This window comes from Empidonax traillii, unplaced genomic scaffold (assembly GCF_003031625.1).
Source record: "Empidonax traillii isolate 1590-97213 ecotype Southwest subspecies unplaced genomic scaffold, ASM303162v1 scaffold197:size915647, whole genome shotgun sequence".
NCBI classification, from domain to species: domain Eukaryota; kingdom Metazoa; phylum Chordata; class Aves; order Passeriformes; family Tyrannidae; genus Empidonax; species Empidonax traillii.
Window position 1 is genome coordinate 179,830 of NW_020955390.1, and position 25,088 is coordinate 204,917.

Here is a 25,088-nt window from a genome sequence, read left to right on the forward strand (position 1 = left end):
CTTTTTTTTTTTTTTAATTGAGCAATTCTTCTTCTGCCAAAAGCCTTCACAAAGGCCTTAGGTTTTAGAATCTCCCTTTACAGTCAAAATTCCAATACCTAAATTAAAAACTGGAAGCATAAACTCTTACCAGACTATTGCACTGATAAACCCAGAGGCTGCATTCTTCAGAGGCTGCATCTGTTGTCTTCAAAGCCAGTAAACTTTTTCCTGCTCCCAGACCATCATCATAGCAGACCATCCGTACAATTAAATAGAGAGCGTGCCTGTGTAGCACGTCCTGAAACCACACAGCAAACAGAAGTTACTCTGGAACAGTTCAACAGCTATTTCAGTTTTCCACCTGTTTATATTCTCTCTTACAAAAGAATACTTCAGATTTATTTACAGGAGAAAAATATTCCATAGTAATTTTTTTTTTTTTTAAATTGAGAGTTTAAAGATTTTAAAAAGTGGCAGTTTAACACAACTTTAGCTTTAATTTTTGCTTCTATTTTAGAATTGCATTCCTGTGTGGACTGTGAAGACAAGCTAAGAGTTGTTCGGTCTAGAGAAGAGAAGGCTCTTGGGAAGACCTTTAGCACCTTCCAGTACCTGAAAGGCCTACAAGAAAGCTGGAGAGGGACTTTTCACAGAGCATGGAGTGACAGGACAAAGGGGAATGGCTTTAAGCTGAAAGAGAGTAGGTTTAGACTGAACTGGCACAGGTTGCTTAGGGAAGTGGTGGATACCCTATCCCTGGAGTGTTCAAGGTCAGGTTGGATGGGGCTTTGAGCAGCCTGGTTTAGTGGGAGGTTTCCCTGCCCATGGCAGAGAGCTGGAACTACAAGACCTTAAAGATCCCTTCCAACCCAAACCATTCTGTGATTCGATGACTACACTGCTGTCCATACTAGGAAAGCACACATTCACTTTCCACCTTCCCTCCTTCGCCCTCTGGGACAGGTGGGACACTGTACCTCAGGCACAGATGTAAATTAAAACAGCTTCTTACTTTTCCAGTATTTTTCCAGACAATCCCTTGTCTTGGTTCTGTACACACAAGGAACTTGTCCCAAAACAGGGTACAGACAAGGTCAGTTGCTTTGGGAGGTAGCAGCCATGTGGCTGTAGCCAGGCTGTTTGTGGCCTGAGCCACAGGGTATGTCCTGATTGTTCCACAGACCTTGTCTGGGACACTTCCACTCTCCACCACCCCTGCAGGGTTTCACCATAGTCCCAACACTTCCTATTTTGGCCCTTCTAAAAAGGGGTTGGTTAAAGTCATCCAGCACAAGGTCTCTGCAGACCTACCCTACAACAAAGCCTTTCTTCTCCAGCCATCCTACCCTCCAATCATACTCATCTGGTTTATTCCAATCGTACCATCTCCAGGGCCTTAGCAACTCAAGACAGCTCTGTTTCCATATTCAAGGCATTGAACACCTTGGCTCTCTCAGTAGCTGAAGGGTCCTTGATGCAGAAGCTGTAAAAATGGACAGTGAGCTGCTGCCTGCCACAAAACCTTCCAGGGAGAGCCCTCCACCATGCTGAAAAACATCTCCCTCCCTGACGCTCACTCGGCAGTTGCTCACAATTGCTCACACCATCACCAACCATCACAGCTCCAAGGGCAGCTGGAGCCCACGGGGAACTTACTGGATCAACCCTCCAGTCTCTGTATGAAAGATGCCAAGATTGTTCACCAAATTACTAGTAACTTTCAAGAGTTACTTGCCCTGAACTTGCTACAGTGCTAACATGCATGTGGATTATCACCAGGTGAGGGAGGATGAAATTATTTGAAGTACACAGTCTCCTTGTAAATTAATTTCCTCCCCTCCTATCAGTATTTTGGAACTCTAAGAAAAGAGCTTGGTGAACTAACATACTAAAGGACAAATTAAATGTCAACAGTGACACAGATGCAAAAAGCCAGAATTTGGGACACACAATGCAATGCAATAAAACTCTCTGCAAGCTAGCTTAACCACAGGCTTTATCAGCTTGTGCATGCTTTCAGCTCTAAGACAGAAAAATGATGGATGACAGTCTTAAAATTACCTACTAGATCTTTATCAAAGCACAAAGGAATTCAAGTAATAGTGTAATCTCTGTTTTAATGAGAATTAAGAATTTAGAAGGACAGCAAAAACAGAACCCCAAAAAATTCAAAGTCTGAGTAACAACTACTACCCTTCCTCCCAGGCATTAGAAACAAGTGCTTTTTTTTTCTGAAGGGACCAGAGGAAACTTTTTGGCTCCCTTCAGAGCATTCAGCTATTGAGCAATGCTATTCTCTGTCCTCATACTCAAAGCTTTTATGAACAGGCACTGCTGGGTTGCTGATGGGTCATGACTTCATAAGGCCAAGTATTTATGGTATCTGGGGCTCTGAGGGCAACCAGAAGGAAACCACATGGCTGCAATACAGAGCTACACAAAGGCAACTGGAGGGCCCTGGGGAAGAGACCGGATTTTTATTTTTAGCAAAAAAGCTACTTGAAATGCACTGAGGGAAAAGCAACAAGTAGGAAATGATGCAAACAAAAAGTAGGCTTGATCAATAAAGTGGAATCATGAGGCTTTACTGCTGGAGTGAACTCACACTCTTGGATCAGGAATGCAAGGCTGGAACTTTAAAAAGGTGGGCAACTCAGGTATTCTTAACACCATCTTTTGTTTTTCCCTCTCCCCAGTAACACCAGCGGGAACTGCAGGCTGAGGAACCACTGGTCTTGGCCACCACAGTCACACTACTTTTCCCCATGAGAGAATGGCAAGAAAGCCACAGGGAAAGGAAGATGTGCCCAAAGAGCATATACGCTTGCCTGCCTTTCTTCTGGTGCTCTATCTCAAAAGGAATGACTTTTTGTCATAAATCCAACCAGGAAAATACAGAACCCCGTGGAGATATGACATGAAGCAGTGCTGCTGTGAGAGCTTGCTTGTTTGACTTCTGCTTAAAGTCAGAAATGACATTTTAGTCACACAGATCATCCATCAGAGAAATAAATGAAGGCACTTTTCAACTCTCATCAGAAAGACAAGTTTGTGTGAAGCACTTACATATTGATCAGATGTTGAAACTTTAATGCCGTATTTGGAAACTCCCATAATAAACTCCTCTTCACCTGGAACAAAAGGTAACTTTCCATCTTGCTTTGGAGGGAAACAAACAAAAGCCTTTAGTGCAGACAGAAGAACATGAACAATGAAGATACATAACAGAAAATGTGTTTATGTGTACTTGGGTCCACTGGGACAGCAACACCACGAACCCTGCTCAGATTCTGCTGTGTGGGGTCCTCCTGCCATTCGTGGCCTCATCCGGTCTCTTCACAGCATGTGAAATATATTCAGGGGAGACTGGACATTAGGAAGCATTTCTTTATTGAGAGGGTGACCAAACCCTGGAACAGGCCTCTTAGAGTGGTGGTTGATGCCCCAAGCCTGTCAGTGTTTAAGAGGCATTTGGACAATGCCCTTAACAACATGTTTAACTGCTGGTCGGCCCTGAAGTGGTTGGGCAGCTGAGCTGATGATCCCTGTGGGTCCCTTCCAACTGCAACACTCTATTCTGCTCTATTCTATTCTACTCTAAATATTACATGCTTCAAGAAAGGAATTTATCATCTCAGGGGAGAGTTTGGCCCTGTAGTCAAATCAGATCGGCTGAAAAATCGTGCATGGTCTGTCATGCTGCAGCGACCCGAGGTGATCCGTGTTCCACACCGGCACCACTTCATTACTTGGCTGTAAAAACTGACTTAGCATGTATTCAGATTCTTGAAATGCCAAGTTGCTATATGATAAACAGGCATTCTGTGCTTTTAAAGACACAAACAATCAGCTACCTAATGAGAACAGCCAATTATGGCTTTTAGCACAGAAAGTAAGTGCAAGCAACCACAGTTTGGCAAGGATAACCCAAATATTATTCAGGTTCTTTGGTCACAGGTTCATGAGTGATTATGAGCAGAAACTTGATGTTTTCCTCTGCAGGAAAACTTCTACAGTGCTGAGGAAATCTGGAGGAGATATTCTTTCCCGGATACTAATTTTAACAGTGCTGGAGGCAAGGTAACAACTTTCAGATGGGATACTGGTTCAGTAAGGACTCATGGAAAAGGCCTTCACTTCTGCAGAACGGCATTTTGGGGGCATCTTCCCGCTTACTCAGCATGACAGAACTGAGTGTGATAGCTTTTGAGATTCATAGCTTAATGCTTTTTTAAAAATGTGCTACTTTATTCAACTAAGTCTAAAATTTACAAAGAAAGACAGATCATGTGATAATATGAAAGAACACACCTAAGCTTAAGATGTTCTGACATCATTGTTACTGTCTTTTGTAACCCACTTACCTGTGCAACATCTATGTAATTTATCAAGTCCAATGGCCCCTCAAGACTTTTGCTCTCATTATATTTCAATTTTTCAATGGCACCAACATATTTAACTCTGAATTCTGCGCAGGTATCGGAATTACTATTGCTTTGTCCTGCAACAAAACAAAGACATGTTGAAGATTTCCAGAATTGTAATGCTGTTCTAAGTGGTGTTAACAGGGCTATCTTATTATATTCCCTAATTTTACAGACTTTCATCAAACACTTATCACTACTCTTTAATGAACTGCCTTGGGCTGATTCAGAACAGCCCCTGGTAAAAGCAGCAGTTTCATATGAATCCAAGATATATCATAGTTTATACCAATTCAAATGTGGAGTTAACAACCTTGAATCAGAAAACATAGAAAAGATGGTTCTATTTTTCTCTATTTATTTGTTTTAAATTAACTGTTTGGCCCAACAGTGATACACTGTGATCTGGTGAGCAAGAACAAGTAAAACCGAATCTTATTTCCATTATCTCAGTGCAAATGTAAATTTGGAAAAGCAGGAAACAGCATCCAAAAAGCTATACCTGATTTATGCTGGTAACAGACCAGTAACACAATTAAGTTTCTCTTACTCAGACACTTCTTTACTTCAAAAACAGTGGCTTAATCCAAAATGAATCATTAATAATCCTTCAGAGACCTAGGACTACGCACGTATTAGTCACCAGGCTATCTAACAGATTCACTATTACTGAAAATACCTATTTTTAACCTTTTCCATTGCTGCTGTTTTATATGAACACACATAAAGTTAATCCTGCTCCATCCACATCTGCTCAAGCTCTGATTACATACCTGAACTTTTTGTGGAGTCTGTATCTAGACTGGCCACAGTACTGGACCTGGAAAGTCCCCCGAGACTGGAATCTACAGACTAAGAAAAATAAACAGCATCATCAGAAAGTTACTGAGAATGTTTTAACAATTCACTTCTAGATGTCTTTCCTAAACTCTTTTTTAAAAATAAAACAAAGAGAGAACACACCACACTCAGCTTACCTTGCTTTTGGTGCTGATTTCACTGCTTTGGGAGCTGCTGCTGCTGTGTCGCTTTTTTCCTTTTCTAAACATCTTTTCATAATTGGATCAAGGAAGACCTTCTAGGTAGGAAAAATAAAAATTAAAGCTTGTTATATCATCAAGGGAAGGAGTTCCTGGCAAACACCAGTGACTGTGCCCAAAGGGACATAAAATGGACTCTTGTAAAGGACTCTTGGAATGGGTATAGGAATGTTCCTCTGGTGCTCTTCATGTGTGGCTGGAGAAAGTTCCTCAAGCTCTGTGCTAAAACTTCCCTAACCTTCTGAATCATCAAAAAATGCCACTACCTAGTTTAAAGTCTGTTGCAAAGGTCAGTTTCTAATGCATATATAGATTTAGTTTGAGAAATAAGACAAAGTTTAAAATTTATATTCCCACCTAAATGCATTAATGATTTTGTGGCTACCACCTAAGTGCCCTACAAAGTGCATCCAATGCAATCCCTGCTCCAATGACTATGCTTTCATCTAAAACAAACAAACAAAAAAATTCAACCCTCCCCAGAAAGCTCCTAAAAAAACCCAACCCAAACCTGTTTCTGAAGAACTACTGATTGGAATACTTGTAGGAGCTGCCATTACTACTTAACATATTCCTGGAAATTAAAGCAAAATGCATATTACATTTACTGCCTCAGAAGTGAGTTGCTGGGCGTCCTGTGAGCATTTTCCCTGGATCTGCTCTACTACCTCAACTGCTCCACTCAACATTTGGCTGGGCAGTGACAAGCAGCAGGATGGTGGCTCCCAGTCAGAGACTGCTGAAACCCTATTTCTCAGCTTCAGGGACGAATATTTTAAAAACAAAACTTCAGAAACTTTGAGCAGGCGGAAGAAAGAGGACGAAGGAAGACAGTTCACACTGCAGAAAATAATGGAAGACGCACAAGAGGAAACTTGGATGTGCGGTGCAGTGATGGATTACAGTCCCCAGACCGCTGCTGGGTCCCTCTTTAAGCAAACACCTCGTCCCTGGCAGGCTAAAAGCCGCTCTCAGCAACAAGGCCCCGCGGTACCCGGCACACCCGCATCCCCCGGGCTGCTCCAGCCTCCAGCATGGATCTGATGGATCCGGCAGCCCCTCCTTCACAGCAGCTGCTGCCGCCGCAAGAGCAAATCCGCCGACTCTGCCTGCACTCTCCGCCAAAGACACAACTCAAAGCTTAGCATGCCCTTCTGCACGGGCCATGTTAAGGCATGGGGCGATGAGGGATGTCTCAGCAGCTCCCGGCTGAGCACACGGGTCTCCCTCGGTGCACCTTTGCCCCTGCGGGTGCGAGAAGCAGCCCGGAGCAGCCGGGCAGGGCAGCGCCGCATCCCGCCCCTGCTGTCCCCCCGCCTCTCCCTCTGTTCCTGGACACCCCGATACCCACGGAGCGCTCACCCCGATACCCACGGAGCGCTCACCCCGATACCCACGGAGCGCTCACCCCGCTCCCTCAGCCCCGTCCGGCGCCGCCGCTCCCGGGAGCGCCGGGCCCGCTCTCCGCTCCCGATGCCGTTCCGGGTCGCGGGGGCGGGCTCAGGAAGCGGGAGGCGGGAGCGGGAAGCGGAAGGCGGGCCGGGATCGGCACCATGTCGGCCAAGCGCAAAGCCGAGGCGCTGATCCCGGCCGAGGAGAGCGACCAGCTGCTCATCCGGCCCCTGTGAGCGCCGGGAGCCGCGCCTGGGAGCGGGGGGCTCGGGGGGACGGGGGGTCGGTGGATGCGGTAGTGTTGGAAGTTGCTTTTCTTTCCCCAGTAGGGATGTCACTGCAGTCCGAGGGTGTTTCTGTTGCCTTCTGAACAGCCAAGATGCTACTTCGGGCTTATTCAGCCCGAGGTGGTTTGTTATTTAAGTAAACTTTCCATGCCTTGTACTGTCAGTGGTCTGAGAGCCGAGTGCTCAGATATGCGGTAAAAACCATAAAAAGAGACAAAAATAATTTCCTCAGACAGATTATTTTTGTTGCGTTGCATAGGGTCTCATACCCATAAATATAACTCTGAGGTCTCATATCCATAATACGACCATAAGATAAATGTAACTTCTGTTACTTTAAATATCTGAGCTTAAAAGGACCGCGCAGTTGTTATTTCTGAACAGAAGAATAATCCCAATGAAGGCATGCAGTGTACAAGTTATGTATGTATGCTGTGGGCTGTTTTAATCCTCACTGACTTTGATATCCTTTTTCAGAGGTGCTGGCCAAGAAGTAGGAAGGTCATGCATTATTCTGGAATTTAAAGGAAGAAAAATAATGGTAATTATTGCATGAATGTATTTGTATGACCTCTCATTACGGTACTTCACCTTAAATTCTCCACACTGCAGTCAGACCACAGAGGCTGTCCTGTAAAATAAATCCATGTCCCCAAACAAAACGTATGTGTCCAGAGTGCAGATTCTAAAACTTTCACATTCTGGGGATTAATGGAACTTAAGGTTGATGTTTACCAACAGTGTAAGCAGTCACATATAAACACATAGGTGTCTCTCTTCGCCATTTCCAGTGACATCCTCAGCTGGTGGCTGAAATAAGTTGCATACACTGGTTCTGTGTCGTCAGGTGGTGTTGAAGTGTGGCTGAAGGCTTGCGTGGTACAAAATTGTGAACAAAGTTTCCCAGTGGAGAGAAGTCATTTAAACATAAGCCCAGCATGACAATGTGGACCTGCTGAGCCAGTCTAGAGGAGGCCACGAAGATGGTCAGAGGGCTGGAGCATCTCTCCTTTTGGGGGGAAGGCTGAGAGTTGGGACTGTTCTCCTGGAGAAGGGAGGGCTCTGGGGAGACCTTAGAGCAGCCTTTCAGTCCCCAGAGGAGCCTACAAAGAGCCAGGGACAGGCTTATTACAAGGGTGTGTAGCGACAGGATAAGGGGGGGTGGTTTTAACCTAAAAGAGGAGAGATTTAGACTCGATGTTGGGAAGAAGTTCTTCATTGTGAGGGTGGTGAGGCATGGGAACAGGTTGTCCAGAGAAGCTGTGGATGCGCCATCCCTGGAAGTGTTCAAGGCCAGGTTGGATGGAGCAGCCTGGTCTGGTGGAAGATGACCCTCTCCGTGGCAGGGGGGTTGGAACTAGATGATCTTTGATGTCTCTCACAAGCCAAACCATTCTATATGAAATCCAATGCTAAAAGCAGTGTTTAATGAAAAAAATACTTTTTTTTTGCATGATGCTAAAAGTTACTAGTCCCTAATAAATACATCTTAGACCAAAATGGAAGAGGGCTTTTTATATGTTCTGTTAGAAGCTATAACTTTCTTTCATTTTTCAGCTTGATTGTGGAATCCATCCTGGGCTGGAAGGAATGGATGCTCTTCCTTACATTGATTTGATAGATCCTGCTGAGATCGATCTGCTCCTCATCAGTCAGTAAGTTGCACCTAAAAAACCAAATAACTGAGGTTATAGTCTGAACTGTGTTCACTTCTAGGTTATTAAGAGAGGCTTAAAATAGGTGTTATATAGATGGTATTGTAAAATGTTAGTTTCCAGCTTATTTTAAAAAAAGTCTGAAGGATCTTTACTTAGGATTAAGGACTGAATGTTAAGGATGTTCATTCACTTTTGACATTACAACTCTCCTCTGAGTTTGCTGTGATTTTTGACTCTTTAATAACCTGGCCTGCTTTAACATCATTGTGACAGCTTCTAGAGTGAGTTTTCTACACAAAGTAGAATGTGGTTTAAGTATTGCTTAGTGGCTGAGAGACGAGGAGAGCCATTTGTAAATGATTTAACCAGTCATAAACAGATCTCTGTAAAATTCTGAGTTTTTGTGGTATGTGCTTGTTCTATCTGTATTTCGAAACTACTTTCTTAAGATGTGTCAAACTAGAATTGTGAACAAATAATTTAATTTTAATTAGATCATGTTTTAATCTATAGTGTGCTATAGTGTGCAGCATGGAAAATTAGGATCATATTTGTCAGCTGTCTTATATCTTTGATGTTGATAGTGTTGCTGGTTCCTTTATTTTTCTCCCTCTAAATTTATATGTAAATTACAAGAGAAAGTTAATTCTGATATCAGCTAAAACTTTGGCAATTAATGGAGAATTTTCTGTATTATTCTCACTTTTTCTTGGTTGTGTTTCTAGTCACTGTTGTGCAGAATACAGACCAGCACAGTTAGCAACAAGGTTGAAAATTCTGTTTCTGGATTCTCATGACACCACGTGAATTCAGTGAAGTAGCGAATTATATATGTTATGTGATATGTGATATGAATGTATTAACTGGATGTGTGTGTCTGTTTTAAGTTTCCATTTAGATCACTGTGGGGCTTTACCGTGGTTTTTGCAGAAAACAAGTTTTAAAGGAAGGACGTTTATGACTCATGCCACAAAAGCTATTTACAGATGGCTTCTTTCAGACTATGTTAAAGTCAGGTAAGGTAAACTGTGGGTTGTCTCCTCAGTTCCTGGATTATTTCACCTATATATCCATAGGAAATTTAAGATGGAGCCACCAAAGGTGGCTGGATGAACATAGATGTTGTCACAAGTAGCAACATTATACATGAACAGGTTAGAAGTAATGAATCATGTTACTGCCTCATGTGTCTCTCAAGTAATTTTCTATCAATCCAAAAAAATATTCCCTTCTTTTCTCTCATTCTTTTCATTTGCCTTATTTGGAGCTTTAATGGTATCCCTTTTTTTCCCCACATATCTCTTAAGACACACTTTTGTTCTCGTGCTTTTTAATGTATGTTTTTTCTTAAGCTTCACTAAAGTAGTTAATTTTAAGCCCCTAAAGATACAAGTAACTCTTCAGGACAAGGGCAGATTAAATATGGAAAAGTGTTACTTACATGTTGGGGATTTTTCTCTTTCTTTTTTTTTTTTTTTTTTACCTCTTTTTCTCTCGTGTTACATGCCTTGACACATCATTTCTGTGAGACTGCAATGGTCCTGAGCATATCTCAACTCAGCAGATTTGAGCCTGAGTGAGAAACCCGATAAACAGTCCTCTTTTAACTTGTTTGTCCTGGGCTGATGGGAAAAGTGTGGATCAGTGTGGTTTTTCAGGACTGTTACAAGCTAAATGGCAGATCTCTGGTCAGGGCTGGGGATCTGTTGGTACTTTAGAGAAACACAGAACAGATTCTGAACTGAGAATGGTGTCCTAGCATGGCTTTTCAAAAGAAAGCAGCTTTAACTCTTCTTAGGTGAGCTACATCAGAGTACCTGGACTTGATTTCTAACCCAGGAGATGTGGTGTTAATGGACTGGAAGTCTTTCTGTCAGTGGGGAAAAATCCAGGAAGTGCTTTTTGCAGCTGTTAGGATGAGCTGATACTCAGCCACTTCCCTTCTATCCAGTAACATCTCAGCAGATGACATGCTGTACACAGAGACAGACCTCGAGGAGAGCATGGACAAGATTGAGACCATCAACTTCCATGAAGTGAAGGAGGTGGCAGGAATCAAATTCTGGTGTTACCACGCAGGCCACGTCCTGGGAGCAGCCATGTTTATGATTGAAATAGCTGGTGTGAAGGTATTTTATTTTCATAACGCAAGTTGATATTAAGCCTCGATTCTAATGTAGTGATTAATTATTTATTGTTGTCTGTTAAGTCCCACCACTGTGGCTGCAGCTGTCAAATGGACTTGGACTCAAATCAGGGTGGGAGGCCTTGGTCTAGGACAGGTATTTAATGTCTTTGAGTCACTAGCAAGTGGCACATATTGAATTAGGCGAGATGTTTGGATTGTGTGGGAGTCTGAGATATGACTCAGACTTGGAACCCATAAATGTGCAGTTTTCCTTGCCGGTCTGCTGGTCTGCTCAGAGGTAGTTGTTAGCTGAGTCAGTCTTATGGGAACTGCATTTTAGTAAAATCTATGAACAGCTGTTTGTTTCTGTAATTCTGATTTGCCATGTCTGCCTGTCTCAAGTGCCTACGTGGCATTTGTCAAAGTATGCGAGTTTTGTTTTTCTCATGACACTCTTATGCTAAAGTACCTAAAGAAATAGGATTATTATTAGTTTTAGGCACAGAGAGTTTTGAAACTATCCGTTTGGGCACAGAGAGTTGCATTCCACCCTACGGTTAAAGAATCCATTAAAAATAAGAGTAAAAATTTCTTCTTGGTGTAATGGGGTATGTGGTCGTTCCATCTGGAAAAAATCTACTTTTTTTTAGTATCAGAAAATTTTTAATAAGTAATTTTATTAGATTATTCATTACATTTGCCTTCTGATATGTAAATGTCGTTTTCTTTTTACTTCCACTTAGGACCTGCTGTATTTTAATGTTATGTCAGTTTTTACTTCTTAAGAGTCAGTGCATGTATGCAAAAAGGTGGAAATGGCACCTTTATATCCCAGATGTTGGAATTACGGTACTGCTTGAAGTACCTTTACTACTGGAGTTTAAATATTTGTAGTGGGGTACTACTGACCTAATTTTGTAAGCACATCAGAGGAATCTTATTTAAAGCTGACCTTTCTTATCATAAATTCCTTTAAACCATTTTTGCTTAAAAAAAACTGTCCTATGGAACAGCTTTTTAAAGGCTGCTGTCCTGGTAGAACCTGTAACCACAATACCTGCTTCTCTTTGTCTCCAACAGCTTTTATATACAGGTGATTTCTCAAGGCAGGAAGACAGACATCTGATGGCAGCTGAGATTCCCAATATTAAACCTGATATTCTTATAATTGTAAGTTTTGCAAAATTATTGCTTTATATTAGTAATTAAATATATAGAGAGATATGACTTAATTAAAGCTAAAATGGAACGACAAAGACAGTGGAGATTTAATGGTAGTGTGTGATTTGTGTTAAATATCCAAACACTTGGGTGTTCAGAACACTCTGACATTGCTTTTCACTGTATTAAAAAGTCTAATTTTCATTTTCTAATTCTTCTGATGAAGTTCCTCAAGGCTCTAGACAAACCTTTTCTAGACAGGAGATTTATTAGGTCTTGCATTGTACAAAGCCCAGTTTAGCCAGGTATCTTTCTTTAGTAGATCCCAACCTACTTCCAACTATGTTAAGAATTGTTCCTGGATGGAGATGCCCCCTATACTTTTGATTTGTTTCATTTTCTGTGTGAAATGGTTTTATTCTAAATCCACATTTGGAAAATCAGCAGCTCAGGTAAAAGTAACAGTTTCAACTGGAACAAAGATTGGGATCTTTCAGAGTAAGACTTAAAATTCTTTCATTTATTTTATCCCTTCTAGCTGCTCTCTGTAACTGATAATTTCATTTTATGTCACATCAAAATTGTGTATTTTCTGTAATTGCTGTGTTTTAAGCTGGTGGTTAAACATGTACCACTGGTGAGCCACGTCAACCACTGGTGATCACCCCTCCATCCAAGCAGTGGCAACATTTCCACTTAGGAAAATAAGTATGTCAAATTTGAAACCTCTTAAGCATCAGAATTAATAGCTCTAACTTCTTCGTTGCCAACAGGATTTGCCTGTCTAAATTGCTTGGAGGGGTTTGGGAGAGGGGAAATTTTGGTTTTTTTTTTCTTGGTGGGGGTGGTTATGGGAATTGGGGAGTGGTTTTGACTTTGCCCTTCACCTCACCCCTGTCCCTCCCCTCCCCAACATGTTAACACCAGTATGTTTTTCTGTGTTTTCTTGATGGATTCAGAGAAGATCAAAAACCACTTTCTGTGTCAGCACTTTGAATATCCTGTTTTTCTGTGTGCAGGAGTCCACGTACGGCACTCACATTCACGAGAAGCGGGAGGAGCGAGAGGCGCGATTCTGTAACACCGTTCACGACATCGTGAACAGAGGAGGCAGAGGCCTCATTCCTGTGTTTGCCCTGGGTCGAGCTCAAGAACTGCTTTTAATTTTAGGTATGTGCCTTCCCAGCTCCTCTTCATGAAGAGCATATAAAGTTAAATGAGAATGTTTTCATGTGCAGCCTTTCAGATATATAACTCCTTAAACAACTCTTCAGCCATAATTACCTGAGAATATATAACGCATGTTTGTTCAAAGGCAAAAAATCCAGTAAACCAGGCAGCAGTTCTGCTTTGTGAGGTAGGGTGGAGACCTAGAAAGGAAAGGGTGATGGTTTGGCACTGTGTGCTTGACTTTTGAATCTCACTGAACCAGGATTTCAGCAATCAGGGACTGTTATTACAGATTGCAAAGTAATCACTCACGATGACAGCTGTTCTGTTTAAACTGTACTGCCAAAAAAAGGGGTGTGTTTTCTTCCCAAGTTCCACTATCTTTGCCCTTTAATTCACAAACCTATATGAAAAAATCTTTATAGGAAAAACTGGAAAGACCATAAGGGACACTTCTAGCACTTCTGGAGCCCTAATGATAATGGGAAAGCAAATTAGGCTTTTGAGCAAAAATGGGTGAGAATCATACATGAACTTAACAACTTATTTCACATAAAATATACAGATAGGTGTTACAAGGTACTTCAGATAAAACTGTTGTAAAATAAATAATTTCCAGGTTTCTTTCCTTCCTTTTAGTACATTTATTTGTACTCTGCCACACTATTTTTTCACTAGTCTTTTTGCTCATGCAGATGCTGGCAAGATAAAAGATAACTACCTGAAACTTAAAGTACTTATATTTAGGAGTGTTGAATCCAAAGAGTTTCCTAAAAATATTTGAAAGTCTTCTCACTTTCCATTTTAGTTTAGCTTAATATTAGAAACTAGTTTGTTTTCAAAATGTGTTACTGGTCTGTTAGAATGTTAACAAGAAATTTGGATCTAGGCATGGGGTAGCATTTGATGCTGTAGGATTATTTACCACTTCTCATTGGTTGAGGTTTTTTTAAATTTTATTTTACAGAGAACATAAAACCTGAACATTTTCAGTCTTAGCCATCACATTTTCAGTGTAGCCATTATGTTGTAATTTGTTGGCCTCTCTTCGCTGTGAGCAGATACTAAAATGAGTTTCTAAAGATTTTGCTTGAAAATGCATCTAGTAAAGCAGACATGCAATTGGATGCTTAATAAGCTAGAAAATGCAATTGCATCTCCCATGCCTACACAGTTGAGCCTGCATGCTTCTGTCTTTGTTTTTCTTCTTTCCGTAAGTGTATGACAAAAATAAAATACTGTGTTATGGCATAGAAAATTGTGATGATGTGCGCAGCCTTTTAATGTCACTCAGAGGTCCTGCAGTTGGTTATCTTTTACTGGCTGTTTCCACCTTACACCTGAGCTTATTAAGATATTCATGGCAGTGAGCCTCTCTGACAGGTTTTGAAAAGCTTTGCCTGCAAATCAAAAATGTTATGGAGAAGCCAGATCATTGTAAACATACAAATACAGCCAGCAGAGTGTACCTCTATTTTTGGGTGACTTGGCCTCAATTATGCAATGTAAATATCTTTTAGACTAGCAGAACTGTATCTAAATGGGAAAACAGAAAAGTTATGTTTGTAGAGCTGCATTCAGATCTCTTCTATGTGTTTAGGAAAGGTCATGTCTACTGTCATCAATGATAAAATAAGTTGTGGTTAGTGGAGGCTCTTTTCTTGTTTTAGCTCCAGTTAGGCTTCTAAAATATAAATGTTGGCAATACACAGGAAGACAGGCTTGATAACTGGGTGATTCCTTCTCACCTTGAACTCCATGGATTTGTTTTACAGGACATTGATATCATGAATTCTCACCAACGTGTCTGTGTGCAGATGTCCCTGACTCTTAGTTATATAATTACATCTGACAGGGGCATTTTAGCTTTATTTCAGTGGTGTGGTGAAACTTCCATTGTGATAAATGTAGATTTATTGTTGTGTAATATCATGTATACTTTATACCTTGTAGCTGAAGTTGGTGGTTGGTTGGCATTTGACCTGCCAAAAATATCTGAAGTTCATTTTTGTCGTGTGTGTTTGCCTGTTTGTTTGAACTAGCTGGATACAGGTTTAGCTGGTGACTGCTTTTTCTTCTTCAGAAGAGCAGGTGGGAAAAAAAAGTCTGTGACTGTGATTTTCTGTAATAAAAATGGAAAAAAAAACCCCACTGCTAAATCTGTTTTACAAGAATTATTAAAATAGAAGCACAGATTTTCGAGATAATACTGTGGATGGGATTGTGTGGGGGTTTTTTGTTTGAGGATTTTTTTGTTGTTGTTGTTCTTTTTCATTGTTTTTGGTTTTTTTTAGATGAATACTGGCAGAATCATCCTGAACTCCATGATATCCCTATCTACTATGCCTCCTCTTTGGCAAAGAAGTGTATGGCTGTTTATCAGACATATGTCAATGCCATGAACGACAAAATCCGCAAGCAAATTAACATCAACAATCCATTTGTTTTCAAGCATATTAGTAATCTGAAGGTAAGCTTGAGATAAGGTTGTCTTACAGAAGAAGAAGGGTGACAGAAGAGTTCATTTTTACTGAATAGTTTGCATGTTTAATACCCTAAAAGATTGATTAGGTACAGGTTGATATCTGAGTTATCTGCTGTCCCAGGGTTTAGAGGGCCGGTTGAGAGGAGCTTATGCCCCAACATTTCTTTCACTATAGGTCCCTGTGCTTGCAGTTTACTCCTTATGGGCATGAGCAAGAGGAACTTTCCTGCAAAAGGCACTTTTTTTGAGGATGGGGTATAATTTGTGAACATGGGCCCTTCTTGTCTGTTGTTCAAGGGTGCAGCTGGGCCATCCTTCGTCTGGGTTATGGTGACTGATGTTCTCACTGTGTGTCCCCTCAGAGCATGGATCACTTCGATGACATTGGCCCAAGTGTTGTGATGGCTTCCCCAGGTATGATGCAAAGTGGCTTATCCAGGGAGCTGTTTGAGAGCTGGTGCACAGATAAGAGAAATGGAGTCATTATTGCAGGGTACTGCGTTGAAGGAACGCTCGCCAAGGTGAGTTGCTGATGCACCACGGCTTCTTAATAAGAGGCAGTTTCCATGTTATGTTTAAAAAGAACTGGTCAGTAGCAAGTGTCTTTACTTGGGTTTGCTGAGAAGATTGTTGTCAGGTACACATAATTACATAGTCAAAATTGATTGCTTTTGGCTAGTAGTAATGAAGAGTTCAGAAAATCTGCATATGGTCATTTCCACTTATACAGAATAATCTATTCAAGGAGCATCAGAAAGAACAATTTCTCCATCTTTAGACAACTCCACCATTTGACTTTTTGAGAGGGAAGCCCTAATCCTAATTCTAGGAGTCAATACTAAATCCCTAAATCAATATTAAAACACAATTTGTGTTTCAGAGATCAGGCACGTGTCGTACCACTATCTGGTTGTAGAGAATGAAATCCCTCCTCACAAATTCCAGCAGCTAAGGGGAACCACAGCTTGTAGTTTTGTCTTTAGAGACAGAAGTCAAAAACTTGTTAACCATTTCAATGTAAAATTAGAGAGATGTATCTGGAAGAAGGATGAACTCCCAGATCTGCTGAGGATGCGCAAGATGAAATGCTGTGTGTTGTGCGTGCTTTTCCTATTTGTGAAATTTGAGAGATTTTTTTTCACTTCCTCACATTTAATGTGGCTGCCAGTATTATGTCATTGATTTTTGAAATGTTAAGCATTAGTTACATGACAACTACAGGAGGTTTTCATTTTTTTTATTTGAAGTGCTTTTTTTTCTCCTAGCACATCATGTCTGAACCTGAAGAGATCACAACTATGTCAGGACAAAAACTCCCACTGAAGATGTCTGTGGATTACATTTCTTTCTCTGCTCACACAGATTATCAACAAACTAGTGAATTTATCCGGGCCCTGAAGCCTCCACATGTGGTTAAGTATACATGCTGCCCCTTTCTCCAGAGTGGGATTCACCAAACCAATTCGCAGCCTTGAGTCAAGGCAGGGATTGGTGTCTAGCAGGAGCCAGCATTTCTGTGCTTTGGATAATAACAGGTGGAGATTTGAACCATTTTTCCTCCTGTTACCTTACCAAAGTAAAAATGAATTTGCTCGTGAGTGTCTGCTTGTGAGACACCTGGAGATGACTTTCCAGATTATGTGGTCCATAATCTGTTTCAGCAGTGTTTTATGCAAGTAAGGTACAGTATAGGACAGCGTTAAGGTGGGGATGCTGGTACTGCAATAATTCAGTGGAATGTGCCCCCAAATAAATCAGAGAACATTGATTGAAGGTATGTAGCAGAAAGGGAACGACAAATGCAGCACTTGCAGGGAAAAGCATGAGCAAGTCCTGGGAGGCAGGAGGTGTGAAGGACCAGAATGTGAAAATGGGGACTGGGATCTGAAATTGGAGGAGAAACAGTGTGCAAGCACAGATAAGAAAGGAAACAAATCATAGCAGAAGAAAAGAGGATTTAAATTTGCAAAGGAAAGTGTGACTTGTGAACTGTGAAGCATCCTCTGTAAATTGCATGTTTATTGATACTATCTACACTCAGACACAAAAATGTAAAGCTAACTGACTTTCATTGGTGAACTTAATACTTCCCTTTGATAATATAACAATCTATGAAAACTTAAATGGGATCTCTGTAATGCACTCTGCTTGTTTGCTTGTATTTTTCAACTTATACTCAAGGTTGTGAAATCTTAGCCTTTGAATAATGCAGAGAATTCAGGGACACACAGAGAACTGTAGTTGAGCCAGTGTTCCATACACTGTGACCTCATGAAATTGCATTTTTATGAAGATGAGACAGAATATGGCAGTTTTCTTGGCTAATTTGTTTCCTAAACATGTCTGGTTGAATAAATAAACTTCTGCTAAAAGGAAAACTGTCTTTTCTATAGATTTTAGTTCATGGTGAGCAGAATGAAATGGCCAGATTGAAAGCAGCATTGATACGGGAATATGAGGATAATGATGAAGTTCATATAGAAGTTCATAATCCCAGGAATACTGAAGCTGTGACATTGAACTTCAGAGGAGAAAAACTTGCCAAGGTATGAAATCAATTTTTCTTACCTGTACAGCTGTATTTTCTTCTGGGATAAAATCTACATGTATTTTCTAAGCCCCTATTTTTAATTGATTTCCAATTATATATGGTTTCCAGGGAGTCAAAGTATGTGAATGTTTTTTGTGGTTAGTTGTATTTGGGGTTTGGGTTGGGGGTTTTTGTTTTGGTTGTGTTTTTTGTTTTTTTGGTTTTTTTTTGTTCTTCAAACTTTTCATGTGTTACATTTCAGAAGGTCTGTAGGTTACTCTGACCTCTTATTTTCAGAGTTAATTTATGCTCTGATTTTTCTGAGAAGACCATATTTCATCTCCATAGTTACATTTAAGCTGTGAATAGTTCAGACCGAGTTGTTGCACTGTGTGTGTTTTTTCTTTCCAGGTAATGGGATCTTTAGCAGATAAGAAACCAGAGCAAGGACAGAGAATTTCTGGAATCCTAGTTAAAAGAAATTTTAACTATCACATCCTTTCTCCATGTGACCTCTCCAGTAAGTAAAGACAGTGATGTGATCAGTAGATAATTGAAACTTACTGTGTCCTTCTTTTGTCATTAAAACACTTAAAATTCTGAGTATTTTTTCCTGTAACTTTGTATTTGATAAGCAATTAGTAAACATTTTGGTTTTATTTTTAGTTTTGCCCAAAGTTCTGAACTGTTGTAGTGAGTAGAAAGGCATTCAATTCAGTGTTCACTCAAGTTTAAAATCTTTTCTATTCTTTCTGTAATAGAAAAGAAGGAAAATTCCATTTCCCTTCTGGTTATTTAAGACTTCTTCCTCTGCAAGAATATGCATAAAACATGCCAGTGAGAACCAAAGAGCACCTCAATCAATAGTCCTGCTACTTTCTAAAATGTCATTAGTTTTTAGTGTAAGAAGCTACAGAACAGTGAAAATATTTGTGTAGTCCTCCTCTGCTGTTTATTAGTCAAGAAATCGATCTATTCTCAGAATAGAAGAATTAAATGTAAGGTCAGAAGAGCTTGGGGAGAAGCAATTCTGCTGTCCTAGGTCGTTGTTTGCCTCTAATGGGTAGGATAATATAACAAGTCCTTGCTGTTTTCCTAACCACAAATTTATTATTTATCTTATAGTAAATGCTCCACCTTCCTCATTACAAATTGTCCTTTTCAACCCTCTTGTCTGAAATATATCAATGCCACTATTTATCTATAGTGGCAGTTTATTTTTTTTAGTAAGTAAATTCAAAGGGATGATTTTTAATATGTTCTTTTTAAATTTCTTTCAGATTATACAGACTTGGCCATGAGCACTGTAACACAGACACAAGCCATTCCATATACAGGCCCTTTTAATCTGCTTTATTACCAGCTACAAAAACTTACTGGTATGTATTTGGAAAGACACGCTCATGATTTATAGTGGGCGACTTTTGAAACAACTTCCAATCTTCAGAGGTCTTCTGAGCAGAAGTTTCTTTGCCAGTAACTGTTACATATTTTACAACTTTCATTATATCATGCATCTTCTGGCAGACCCAGTTCATAAGTATGACACATCTTTTTGGGGATTCTACTGTATTCCTATTGCAAAACAGTAAGCATATGGCAGGATAGAGCATTTTAGGCAGAATAGGCCCATTTTTGTCTCCTGTCAGCCCCCAAAGTGAGTGCTCTGCCTTCTCTGCTGGAAACTTTACTAATTGATCTTTTCTCTCTAGCCCCAAATAGAATGGGTAATGCCATCCAATTAATAAAAACAAAAGCCATTTAAACCTGACACTAGGATGATCCCTCATGGCCCTGTCCAGCTTTTTTAAAAGTAAGGGTCACCTCATGTCCTAGTCCATTAAAGGCAAAGGCACTTTGCAGGTTCCCTTCCCAGATTTAAAGTTTAGAATCCTTTTTTTTTTTTTTTTTTTTCTCTAGTATCAGAACCTAATTCATGTCACTGGTGAAGAGAAAACCCATATCCAGTTGGTGTTCAGGTCTCCTAACCCAAGTGCTACCTGGCACACAAATGCTTTTGGTTTGAGCTCTGTGCTTATGTGAGCAATGGGTTAACCTTCGGGGGGGTAAGAAGAGCTGGTTAATTCTGCAAATGGAGCACTAAATTTCTCGTTTGTTTTCTTTTTCATTGTTGTGCTCACATCAGTGTACTAAGCTAGTCAAATGTGAGAATTCAAAACAAGTAAAGTGGCCAATATTAGCTACTCAAAAACCCCAAACAATCCAGAACAAAGAAAATAATACTGCCAGGTAAGGAAAGAGACATTATGTGCTTACATTACGTGAGCTGCTCTGAGCAGTTGTGGTAATAACAGACAACCCCTCTTATTCTTAAAATTATCTATTTAATCTTAGTTTTGCTTTTAATATAGTTTTATTATTGCTAACATTTGTTGTCACTTCTTAGGTGATGTAGAAGAAATAGAAATCCAACAAAAACCGGCCCTGAAGGTTTTCAAAAGTATTACTGTGATCCAGGAACCAGGCATGGTAGTCCTTGAGGTGGGAATTAGCGAAGGAGAAACAAGTATTTTGTTCTCCCGTTTCTGCAAAATAATACTACATAGATGCCAGGCAGAATGAAATGTTTTAAGTAGTTTTCTGTTTGATGACAAGTAGAGTGACAGCTGGAATGAAGTCCTTTTGAGCTGTGGTCCTGTGTGGGTCTGTGTCGTTTGATTCAGCCACTGCCAGTTTCTTTTTTTGCCACAACTCATGAGTGTAATGGCAGAGTCAGTGCCCTTTTTTTTTTTTTATTTGGCAAATAGTAATTGGAAATAACGTCTAACGGTGTTCCTTCCTCCCCAAAATAGTTATGGTAATTAATAATTGTTTTGTAAATGTGCTCAGAAACATTCAATTTGAATTTTTCATGGGAAGTTACTGGAATATACTATGTTAAAAGTAATTAATAATTTACTATAAAATATATGACAGTCATTTGAAGCTGGAACTCAGAGAAAAGCAAATAGGAGAATGTGATGGATGTTACAGTGTTTTTATGCTGCATTATTCATTCAGTCCAAATTATGACTTTATTTTTTTCCTCTTTCAGTGGGTGGCAAATCCTGCTAATGATATGTATGCAGACACCGTGACAACAGTGATATTGGAAGTTCAGTCAAATCCCAAAATACAGAAAGGTGCTAAGTTTAGTGTATGCCTATTCAACTAAGGCATTTCTTCTTTTTTTTTTTTTTTTTGGCATCAAGCTTAGAGGGATATAATGCTTTGCAATAGACTGCAATCCCCTTATTGCACTTATCTCCTTATGAAACTTATTAGGCAGTAAGATTTGCTACTTAAAAACAGAACTACAACTTAGTCTTCGTTATTGACATGTTCATTTGTTGAAACTTTCTCTTATATAGCAACTGGTAGCTGACTGTGGAAAATACGACCTTACTTAAAATAAGTTAATTCTTAATCACATTAGATTTTTGTTTATAAGCAGTCTACGATATCTCATTTAAATATTTCCATTTCTTGTTTGAAAATTGTGATTGCCATTCATGAGTAGTATTCCTATGACTACTTTACATCAGAGTAAGGTAAACAGGGCTGAAAAAAATTCACAATTACACTTATGCAGACCCTTTAATCAGTAATATTATTGGATAGTCATTATTTGGAGTAAAAGCATTCCAAAAAGTTGTTGAGCTTGTGTATTTTAGAGTGTGTTCACAGGATCACAAGAGATGGAATCAAAATATCTTAAATTATTGTTGCTCAGCTGACCATTTGCCTGCTTTTACCTCATTTCCAGTATAAAGTTGTATCTTGCACAGTACATTCGGTTACTGCATCTTATCTAAAGAACAGTAAATTTTTAAGATATACTTGCACGGTCTTTTGTAATTATGAAGTTCTTCGAAGAATTTCTAAGAAATTTTTACGATCAGTGTGTTCAGTTCTTTGAATTCTTCAGCTGATTTAGAAGTACTAAAAACCAGTTTTTCAGAACAACTTAAATCTAAAGATTTTTGTATCCATCAGTGAAAAAGGCACTAATTTTCACAATTAGCTCTTCCTATGGTCTTCTGACTCCTTTAACAATCAAATATGTAAATAATTATGTTCAAAAAAAAAAATTACTTGTTTTAAAGTACCTCTTAATTTTTATTTCAACTTCTCTATGCTGAAACATCCTCCAGGAATGTCTGTGCATAATGTGACTGCTCACATTCGCTGTCCAGTGTTATTTTATGTATCCTCTGCATGCTCCTCACTCCATGATGTGGTGTTTTCCTATAATGAGAGAGAATGCAGTGTTTATAAACAAATGATGAAAGTGGATTATTTTCACTTTAAAAGAAGGGAAATGTGAGAAGCGTAGTGAGTGTTTACAACAAAAAGCAGAATTAAAAAGTGAGAATGTGACTTGCAAAGTTTTCTATTTTAAAATGTGATAAGTACAGGGAACATATAATTAAAATATGTGCATTTCTTTGATTCATCTTTTTTTAATATGTTTTCTTTATAAATGTTCAAGCATTCATATTTTACATAGCCTTTGGATTGTTTTTTGTGGAAGTCAGTTGGGAACTAGGATGCACCAATTAGTCATTTTTCCCTTCCAGCAAATATCTGTGAAAGTAAAACTATTTTTTCTTTTCAGCTGCAGTAAACAAAATTTCCAAAAAAATAGACATGGATGTGTATAGAAAGAGAATGGAGATCATGCTTCAGTAAGTTGGTATATCCTTTTCTAAAGGAAAATCGTAATTGTTAATCATGTAAATAAAATAATTTATGATAATTTTAAATATAGTTATTTTAAAGTACTTTATGCAAATTTACTTCAGTTAGTGAAGTCCAGGAATTAAGTGAAAGAAGAGGTACAGTAAAACCTTCTCAGCACCATTAAAATTTTGAATACAGGGCCCAGTTATTTCCTCCAGAAGTAGATTTTTAAGTCGTCTCCCCAAATTATGCTACAAATGGTTAAGAAAAATAACTTTTAAAATGTCTTTTAAAACTTACTCTGATGTGTATTCTGTTACTTATGTAGAAATCCTGCCTCTTTTGAAATCAAAGGAATCCTTCCCTTCTTTATGACAGGATTGTTTTGCTAAAATACTGTTACATGACACCCACTGTCATAATTTAGATTGGTATTTCTTAATTACATCTGTGCATTAAATAATAGTTGCTGAAAGGAACTCAGCTAACAAAGTGCCTTTGGAACCCCTGGGTTAATCAAAAAACCTAAGTTTGCTGTTTGGCCACATCTGACACTCATGGATCTTTCCTTTAGGGATATGTTTGGAGAGGATTGTGTGAGTTCCAAAGATGGCTCTGTCCTGTGCATCACAGTTGATGGAAAGACTGCAAACATTTCACTGGAGACTCGGGTATGTAGAGCAAAGCACTTGCTTTTGTGTGCACGGTGTTTGGCAGAGATGAGTCTCCTGCCTGGCACACAGCGCTGCCCAGAATATCATGTACCCATTTGCTAAGGAAATGTTTTTGTATTTGGTATCAAAACACAGTGCTCTTAATTAAAAAAAATGCTAGCAGTGTTTATGCAGCAAATGCAGTAAATTTGGAAGAAAACCCAGTATTTTCCAGCAGCTCTCTAATTTTATGAATAAACAAATAAAGATTGTTAACCCACAGTTTTTTTAGAAAATGCTTTTAAAGCATAGGCTCTGGTCTGAATAATTGAACAATCACAGAGTAGGAATGATGTTAATAAATTTTTTTTCTCATTTTGAATGTTGATTAACTTGAGTGTTTGAGGTGAGCCTCTTTCTCTAGGAAGATTTACAGGTGCCTGTACCTCGTGTGTGTTTTACAACCTCAACCTCATACAGTGTGAGTGAATTCACAGATAAAATGAAATCTCCATGAACTGAACCTTGCGCAATGTCATTTATTTTTGAATTAAATGTAATTTACAGAACTTAATGTATTTTACATAATGGTTTTGAAACAAGTTAATTAATGAGACATAAGACTCAAGATTAAGCTTCTTGTTCCTCAGCAGAATTTGCCTTCTCTGGACTGCTCTACATGCTGGCAGACCATTGAAAAACAAACAGTGCTTCTCTTGATAATTTTCATGACTACTTTTTCCTTTCCCCTTATGCGCATTTTTCAAGTGCTGCAAAGGAGCATGAAGTGCCCATTGTTCTAACATAGTTCTTTTTTTGTTCACAGACAGTTGACTGTGAGCCAGGAAGTGAAGACGATGAATCCCTTCGTGAAATGGTGGAACTGGCTGCACAGAGGCTTTATGATGCCCTCAGCCCAGTATGCTGACCTCTGTAGATACCTAGGATGCCTAAAAAAAAAAAAAATCTTTTAAATGTTCAGTTTGTTTGGACTGTTTTTTAAGAGTAAATAAAAATTTTTTTCTTCATTAAGTCAAACGTATCAGCTCTGTGAATATGAAACTGCTGAGTTATTTCAAATAATGGATCAGCAACTCATACCAACTGTATTTGTGCATATAGATTCAGTTAAATCAGTGTGTTTATGTTCTTTTTTCTTATGTGCACATACAAGAAATTAGAAAAAAATCATAATACAGGATTACAAAAATCAAATAGAGTTTTATATTTTTAACCACCAGTTGGAGGATAAATTGGAGGTACTGGGTTTGCATATGCTCAGAATCAAGCTTATATATAATTTTGTTCCTGTCAAGGAAGCAATTTGCCTGTATGCTTGAAGTCAAAGGGGTCTTGAACACATTTAAAATGGAATCCATATTTGTATACTGGGGTTAACTGGAGGTCTAAAAATGGCATTGCCATTAAGTGGACAAGAGGAACAGAACCAGCCTCAAGTGAAGTGGGTGCTCGTGCCCTGTGACAGGCTCTGTCT

The 25,088-nt window shown here is 39.3% G+C and overlaps 2 protein-coding genes across 3 annotated transcripts; one reads left to right on the forward strand and one right to left on the reverse strand.

The window, feature by feature from the left end:
* Positions 1-22: 22 nt before the first annotated feature.
* On the reverse strand, positions 23-6,914 carry ITGB1BP1 (integrin subunit beta 1 binding protein 1). 2 transcript variants are annotated; one of them, XM_027886924.1, is made up of 6 exons: positions 6,855-6,914; positions 5,384-5,484; positions 5,180-5,258; positions 4,347-4,483; positions 3,049-3,141; positions 23-280 (listed from the first exon to the last, which is right to left on the reverse strand). In XM_027886924.1, exons 2-6 carry the CDS (start codon positions 5,453-5,455, stop codon positions 104-106), a joined length of 558 nt encoding a protein of 185 aa, XP_027742725.1. In that variant the 5' UTR covers positions 5,456-5,484; positions 6,855-6,914; the 3' UTR covers positions 23-103. The 2 variants fall into 2 exon arrangements, with proteins under 2 accessions (XP_027742725.1, XP_027742726.1); XM_027886925.1 differs by having other exon boundaries at positions 132-280; positions 3,049-3,113.
* Positions 6,915-6,916: 2 nt separating this feature from the next.
* CPSF3 (cleavage and polyadenylation specific factor 3) lies at positions 6,917-24,623 on the forward strand. The gene is given in 19 exon segments (XM_027886923.1): positions 6,917-6,952; positions 6,955-7,070; positions 7,603-7,666; positions 8,683-8,780; positions 9,671-9,799; positions 10,735-10,912; positions 11,992-12,081; positions 13,092-13,242; positions 15,537-15,712; positions 16,090-16,248; positions 16,993-17,139; positions 18,121-18,273; positions 18,669-18,777; positions 19,538-19,636; positions 20,665-20,759; positions 21,313-21,400; positions 22,876-22,945; positions 23,515-23,611; positions 24,420-24,623. Coding segments are annotated over 19 exon segments (2,154 nt in total). The 5' UTR covers positions 6,917-6,919; the 3' UTR covers positions 24,522-24,623.
* The last annotated feature ends 465 nt before the right edge of the window (positions 24,624-25,088 follow it).

What these genes read in the sequence shown, in the direction of transcription:
- ITGB1BP1 (XM_027886924.1), bottom strand. Translation starts at nt 5,455, where the DNA reads ATGTTTAGAAAAGGAAAAAAGCGACACAGCAGCAGCAGCTCCCAAAGC. An exon ending in AGACTCCACAAAAAGTTCAG is followed by an intron (nt 4,484 to 5,179) that starts GTATGTAATCAG and finishes GTTTTGTTGCAG; the next exon opens with GACAAAGCAATAGTAATTCC. An exon ending in ATTACATAGATGTTGCACAG is followed by an intron (nt 3,142 to 4,346) that starts GTAAGTGGGTTA and finishes TTCCCTCCAAAG; the next exon opens with CAAGATGGAAAGTTACCTTT.